At 40.6% G+C, this 6997-nt stretch overlaps 1 protein-coding gene across 2 annotated transcripts; it reads right to left on the bottom strand.

The window, feature by feature from the left end:
- Positions 1 to 1728: 1728 nt before the first annotated feature.
- On the bottom strand, positions 1729 to 5259 carry LOC115772575 (interferon alpha-inducible protein 27-like protein 2A). 2 transcript variants are annotated; one of them, XM_030718907.1, is made up of 4 exons: positions 5152 to 5259; positions 4989 to 5018; positions 2927 to 3088; positions 1729 to 1871 (listed from the first exon to the last, which is right to left on the bottom strand). In XM_030718907.1, the coding sequence occupies exons 1-4, from the start codon at positions 5159 to 5161 to the stop codon at positions 1768 to 1770; spliced, it is 306 nt and encodes a 101-aa protein (XP_030574767.1). In that variant the 5' UTR covers positions 5162 to 5259; the 3' UTR covers positions 1729 to 1767. The 2 variants fall into 2 exon arrangements, with proteins under 2 accessions (XP_030574767.1, XP_030574768.1); XM_030718908.1 differs by lacking the exon at positions 4989 to 5018 and having other exon boundaries at positions 5152 to 5232.
- Positions 5260 to 6997: the final 1738 nt, after the last annotated feature.

Raw genomic sequence — 6997 nt, 5'->3', positions numbered from 1 at the left:
ACACATATGGGATGACAATGTTGTTCCTCTTGTCCTTCCTATTCTCTGTAGTTTGTGTTTGGCCTTCATTCCTGTGCATCTTAGCTGATTTGATGAAGGCCCAGTTGGGGTAACCGCATGTTTTGAGGGCTTTCTTAATGTGTGTGTGTTCCTTATGCTTCCCTTCTGCCTTAGAGGGAACACTTTCCGCACGGTGTTGTAGGGTCCTGATCACCCCAAGTTTGTGTTCCAGAGGGTGGAACACAAACTTCTAGATGGAAGCCTCAACATTGAAGTTTACCGGAAGCCCACACACACAGACCAGTATCTCCTCTTTGACTCCCACCACCCTAACTTATTTTGTGAGAACTGTATATCCGAGTTTGTGTTTTTTGAATCATATACACAATAGTGAAATAATTTGGGCTAACCCTTGATAATATAGAGAAACCTTTGTTGGTGTGGTTGTTGGGTTCGTGTCCTTCTGTCTTGTTTTGTTTTGGGGTTTACCCACCTGTTTTTTCATTTTGTGTTTTTTATTTTTTAAATTCTCTTTTCTCATACATTCTGTACTGTCATTTAAATGCTGCTCTAAGATATCTTATAAGCACCTGACTTGCAAGGAAAGGCAAGTTGAAAACTGGACAATAATTTAGTTGCCCTTGATGTTTCCTTTGAGAGAGCATGCTTATTTTTGTATATTATTGGAAGCATTTTTGAAAAACCAATAAAGATAATGTTGGAAAAAAAAAAATTAAATAGAATAGAATAGAATGCCTTTATTGTCATTATACAGCAGTGACGTGCAGTCAGGGGAGGCAGGTGAGGCACGGCCTCACCTGTCATCGTGGAAATATAAAATTAAAAAATAAATTAAATGGTTATATTCATTCAGTGATTTGTATTTTAAAGTTCTTTTCCATTTAACTACACCATTTTTAGATTAGTTTTTTCAAAATCGCTGAATTTTCGCATTTGCCGGTCAAATACTAAGAGACGAACGGTGAGGCACCAGCCCGGCGAGCCGCACCACGGATTGCGCAATCCGTGGTGCGGCTCAGTATAGTCATTGCCAATGACTACTAACTGTGCTGGCATGCTATGCAGTGAGACCGGATTACTTTCCGGTCTCACTGCACTTTTACTATATGAACTAAATTTCCATATTTTAGCTGGTGTATATAATGCACAGTTTATTTTTTGTTTTTTTCATTAACAACTGTATGTGTGTGTAATGCATTCTTGTGCTGAGCGATCATGAAACTGCTGCGAAGAGACTCTAGGTGAGGCACGCAGTTCTCGTGCCTCATGGTAGGGGGCGCTGGTGATCCCAGGGACTCTACGACTCCTCGGCGGCAAGCTACCATAAACAGTTAGCAAGGCCAGTTAGTTTTTCCTGTTGCTTGGCCTTATGTTCAACATGGAAGATTACATAACTCAACTGAAAGAATTTTCTAAACTGGACTTTCAATCGAAGCAGAAGATAATAATTAAAGGAAGACCAACACCGGAGCTAAAAGGTTTGCTTCAGACTATGTTAATGTTAAACAAAACAACTGTTGCCAATCAAATGGTGAATAAGCTATATGTTTGTAAATCTGATGTGATGACGTCAGTGCCTCACCAGTCACGACCCTCACCGCACGTCACTGTTATACAGGATGTACAATGAGAAATATCTAGGCACACAGATTTCAGACATCACAACAATGCCCACTGGTAAGTAAACAAGCACAGCTGGCAACAATGTAATGAAATTCTCCATGTGAGAACATTTAGTTTATTATTTTATTTCCGGTGTAAGAGGCGTGCCAGCCGGTTCACTCCAGCTCCTGCACCAGCTCCAGCGCCGGCCACAGCTGCAGTGGCAGCCCCCGACAGGCCAGCTGCACCTTTGGGGGAGAGCGAGAAGACAAAACTAATTCACAGCTTCAGTACAGTGTATCACGTCAAGCAGCTGAGAATCCTGATAACTTTTACAGGAATCGTGCCAATTGTACTCACCAAATAGCTTATGAAAAATGAAGAAAATGTCAAGATGGTTGAAGCAGGATGTTTGTGTAGATAAATGTGAGGCCAAGGAAATACTATATGTTGTTTATATTGTAAGTAATAAATTTTATATGATTTATTACTTATTTATTACTGTTTCCATCCCGCTACACCCAAGTTAGGAGGACTTACTGATTAAAAAGAAAGCCTAATAGTGGCATCACTGCTCATCCTAGTGGTGTCAGATCCAGTTCAGGCTCCAGTCATTTCCCAGCTCATCCAGTCCAGGCTTCATTTTCCCAAAACAATCTGCATTCTTTATTTAAAATGGCTCATCCTCCAAGGTTTGAAACAATACTGAGAACTAGGCCAAAGTAATCACACCTGCTAGTCCAAGGTGTGGCAGGATAACACTCCCCAGTCTAATTACACCACAGCCATTGGCCCTGTAAACAAGGCAGGTTGGTTCAGCAGATTCATGTTATTGATGCCAAGTTACACCTCACAAGTAACCAATGCTCACTGTCTCACACCTCTCCCTCATTCTGATGCTTGAAGTGACCATTAACCAAAGTTCCTGACCTTCATCTGATCAGACGTCACGCATTGGACTGCAGTACAGAAAGAACACCTCACACATCTTTTTTTTTTCAATTTTTTTTTTATCTAACCTTTATTTACTTTATTTATTTGCAAGAGAGTGCTGTTTATTTAGCTCATATTAATGCCCTCCACATTAAAGTCCTTAAATGCAATACACATCAGGCTGCATCAGTGTGTAGACCTGTAAATGTGGACTCAGTGGGTCACAGTAGGTAATTATTTAATTCAATAATTCAATCCCCAAGGAGCCAGGGTCTTAAGGTGCTGGTCACCACCCCCAGGAGTGAAGGTGACCTTTGCTTTCTACTCCTAATAAAAATGCTTGGTGAATGTATCCAGTGCTTAAGCTTACCTGCTGATTGCAAAAGAGCCACCAGGCTTCCTGCTGCAACTCCTCCTCCATTGGCCACTGCAGCAGAGGACATCATACCTGCAGCGACGGAGCCAGATGCTATTCCAACTGAGGTGAAACCCAGCACCCCCAGAGCAACAGGAGCCAGGGCCACTGCACCTACTGCACATGGACAAGAACACCAATATTAGCGTGACTGTTAAGAAGGATTTGCCATGTAAAATGTTTTTGCATTACAAAAAATATAAGCAGAATCCTGTACTATGAAGGAGGATTTCATCTTATTCAGGGCTCTGTACTATGAAGTGAGTTTAACATGCCCGGGGTATCTTTCTGCCATTTGCATTCACTTACACAAACATCAGCAATCTGTGGTAGTGACATGAAGCATCTACATTTATTATTGGTATTCATCAGGGAATCACAGAAACTTTAGACACTAAGAAAAAAAAAAAAATCTTAAAACCCTGCTATCCACTCACAGAGGTCTGAAGGATCTTCCAGGAACAGTAATGCTATTTTCCTGATAATGTAATGGTCAGTAGGTGGTGATTTCATGCATGCTCATCTCTATAATTCATTAGAGAGCACGAGTTACCATGGTAAAGCATCCCAGTAATGAGTGAAACACCTTTTTAGTATTGAAAACCCAGAGTTAACTATGTAGTTACCAAGATAAGACAAAGTCCTGCTACACAGCTCATCTTACCACTAGAGATCAACAGGTATGAACCAGTCACGTGATGTCAGGGGAGGCAGGTGAGGCAGTGCCTCCCCTGACATCATGACAAGTAAAATACTAACAATGATAAGAGAAACAAAAAAAAAATAGTTTGACCTTACATTAAATATTTTGTTTTTCTTGCCATCATTGTTGAACAGTATGGAGTTGATTAAAGCATAATTAAAATTGAAATATAAGCTTCTATTTTGGGTTCATATATGTGAACATCCGACTCCAGACGAGTCAGTGCCTCACCCATCACAAACTTCACCGCACCTCACTTGTATGACCCACCACCTACTGACTAATCAATTTGCTGGGAAAACAGCCTCACAATTCCTGGAAGATCCCTCAGACTTCGGTGCACAGACAGCAGGAAGGTCTAAAGCATCCAAAGTCCTCCCTATATCCTCTCTATAAGGTGGGAAAAAAAATGCAGTCGACATCAAGCGATGATGTAATGAGGCCCTGATCTTTCTAAACAAGAGAAGGAAGAAAAAGAGTTTATGGGTTCATCCAACTCATAAGAAAGCAGCAGCAGGGAAAGTTTCATGGTTTGATCCCGGAGTTGAAGCTGCATCACGGATGCATTCGCACATATTTCAGTGGGACAGTTTGAGCTCTTGTTGGCAGAGTTGGGATCACATGTGAGGAGGCAGAGGATAATATCAGAGACCCGACTGACCCGGAGCAGCGTGTAGCTGTGTGTCTGAGGTAAAATATTATGATTTTATTGTTCCCACATCACTGTATATTCAGTACATCGGTGCGCGTTTTGAGCTATGACCTCACATGCTGCTAAATACAGCGCTCTGATTGGTCAATCCTGTTTGTTCGCTTGCGAAAGTCAGAAAAATCGAACTTGATCCGAAAAAATAAATGCCGCAAATTCGTCCTGTGAAATGACGCGGTTGGTGTGAACGGCTGCATTAAGAAAAGGAGAGTCCGAAAAATATTGTAGCGATTCTCTTAGTTAGAGAGCGTGTTGATGTTGTGGGATTTAGGACTGTTCGGGAGGTTCGTGAAGGCAGCATGGAGAGAGAGAAAAGACCGAGAGCTTGCCTGTGTGTGTGTGTTGCTGTTCCGTTGTTGTAGTTGTGGTTGGCGTGGCTGTGGCCTACAGCAGCCGTTTTTCTGCTAATAAAGACGACCTTTGTTGTGAACATCGCCGACTGTGGAAGTGTGTTTACAACGTTACAATATTTTTAACGCACGAAACATTCGCACGGAATTTACGCGTCCGGTGCGAAAGGGCCTTAATGAATATATATATATAACATGGGTACGTTAAATTTGCTTCATAGTACCGAGCCCCGGTGAGACTGTCTAAAGCCGTACCTGCTCCCGCTGTAACGGCAACGATTGTCCCTGAAACACAGCATGAAGACCCACATCAACACTTACATCTGATTTAATATGTTTGCTATCATCATGGCACCTCTACATCATTAAACACATGACTATATTCAGCTTAAATTAACAAATCTATTAAGAAACTCACCAACACCCATGTCTACAGAGCTCCGCTGTGTGTGTGTGTATATGTGTGTCCCAGCAGTAGAGGCTGTCAGAGTCACTTCCTGTTTTTATGTTGTTCAGTGATCACGCGGTGGGGTTTTGCACATGCGCGAGTTATAGCCCATTTGTTAGCAGCGTTCAAGGTGTTGTGCCAAAAAGTGATTGCCAGAAAATGATTGCCCATATTTAAACTGTTGTAAATGACTTGCTGGCCTATAATCTGTGAAAAATATGTCAAACATATCTCTCGTGAATGATATCAAGTCATTTTGAGTAACAACATTTCTGTCACAAGGTAGAAGCTGCAATCAGTTTTTGGCAGCGACTTTTATTTATCAGGGTAAAAACTGTGATTGGCCAGATTTTAAAGAGATATCTGGCCAAGAGAGCAACAGAAATCAGAACAAACATGACATTACACTCTATAAAGTTATTTTAAGTGACCAAAGCGGACTGGATTTATTATAATGTACGTGCAATAATGCAGAGTCATAAACATACTTGAATAACAGTTCATTTCTTCATTTTATATCTAAGCCTTCATAAATTCTATTGACTACACTCTATTCACCAATATAAGCAAAGACATTACACATAAAAGCACATAGAAACATCAAAAATCACTTTCTGGCAGACAATCACTTTTTGGCACAACACCAGGATTCACCATGGCAACGGGTAAATAAAAACAGCGCTTGTATTTTAACCCAGTGGGTGGAGGAGTATATGTGTCAGTGTGGAGCGTGGCGAGTCATGTTTATCAGCTTGGCCCGCTCTCATCATAGACAGAATATATAGATAGATATAAAATATTTAATTTTGTTTTTAGAATGTCTGCTGTCATCATTTTCCCAACGTGAATTTTCACCACATGAAGCTGAATCCTAATTTTACCTTTGATGCTTTTTTAATCTAATTATTCAGCTCTAATCTGACAGGACAAAATGCAGAAGACAGAAACTGAAGATATAAATGACAATTCCTTTGTTTGAATAGTTATTCGGCAGAAATGTAATCTATTGAGCAAGCTTACCTTTTTTTTTTTTTTTTTTCTTAAATGGGGAATGTCATTACTGGATAAAAATGCTTAATGACATTTAGAGGGAAAACCCGCTTTAATGTTCTCCAGTAGCTGAAAACATGCAGGGCAGCTTTCAAAGTCTGTAATGAATGTAAAGTTTTAGTAATAAAGGCAAAAACATTATAAAATGTCTTAGTTTTTATTTTAAATATTTAAGTGTCGTTTTGGGAGGATGCGCCATTTACAGAAAATGCAGATCACCCCTGGACAAATTAAACCATTATGAATGGGTTTGGGAAATGACTGGAGTCTGCACTGGATCTGGGCCCGATCCTGGTCTGAATCCTGATCTTTTTGGGTCCCCACTGCTGTGCAATTGGACTTGGACACGGTTTGCTGATCCGTCATGGAGCCTATGATCCCTTCAGGCAGATCCGGTGAATCACCTAAATCACTGCTGGAAAATGCTTTGTAATTATAATTATCATGTAGCTCTGTCACATTAGTGTGCCACCAAATTAAAGTAGAAGTAGTTGTTATGATGTCATATAGCCAAGTGAGGAATGAATGATGAGTTATGAACAGACAGTGCTATTGTGCTTTGTAGCAACACCCTTTCTCCCCATTCCTGTAGGTTTGTTGCTCAAGGGGAACAAGTATGGGGCTATTATTGTAGCAAAATGGTTGTGTTTTGACGCAGAACACAATGATCAATCATTTGTCCTGTTGTAAAGGGTCACACTGATGGAAAAATGTCTGGATCTTGGAGATGATGTGAATGCTTGAGTAAAGATGAGGCTGAAATCAT

This window comes from Archocentrus centrarchus, chromosome 22, assembly GCF_007364275.1.
Source record: "Archocentrus centrarchus isolate MPI-CPG fArcCen1 chromosome 22, fArcCen1, whole genome shotgun sequence".
NCBI lineage: Eukaryota > Metazoa > Chordata > Actinopteri > Cichliformes > Cichlidae > Archocentrus > Archocentrus centrarchus.
The sequence above is the reverse complement of the archived record's forward strand: the minus strand, read 5'-3'. Positions and strand labels throughout refer to the sequence as shown.

Excerpts from the sequence above, each read along its gene's own strand:
- LOC115772575 (XM_030718907.1), bottom strand. Across the intron at positions 3,089-4,988 it reads TGCCGTTACAGCGGGAGCAG|TAGGTGCAGTGGCCCTGGCT; the intron begins GTACGGCTTTAG and ends GTCCATGTGCAG. Across the intron at positions 1,872-2,926 it reads GGCTCTTTTGCAATCAGCAG|GTGCAGCTGGCCTGTCGGGG; the intron begins GTAAGCTTAAGC and ends TCTCCCCCAAAG.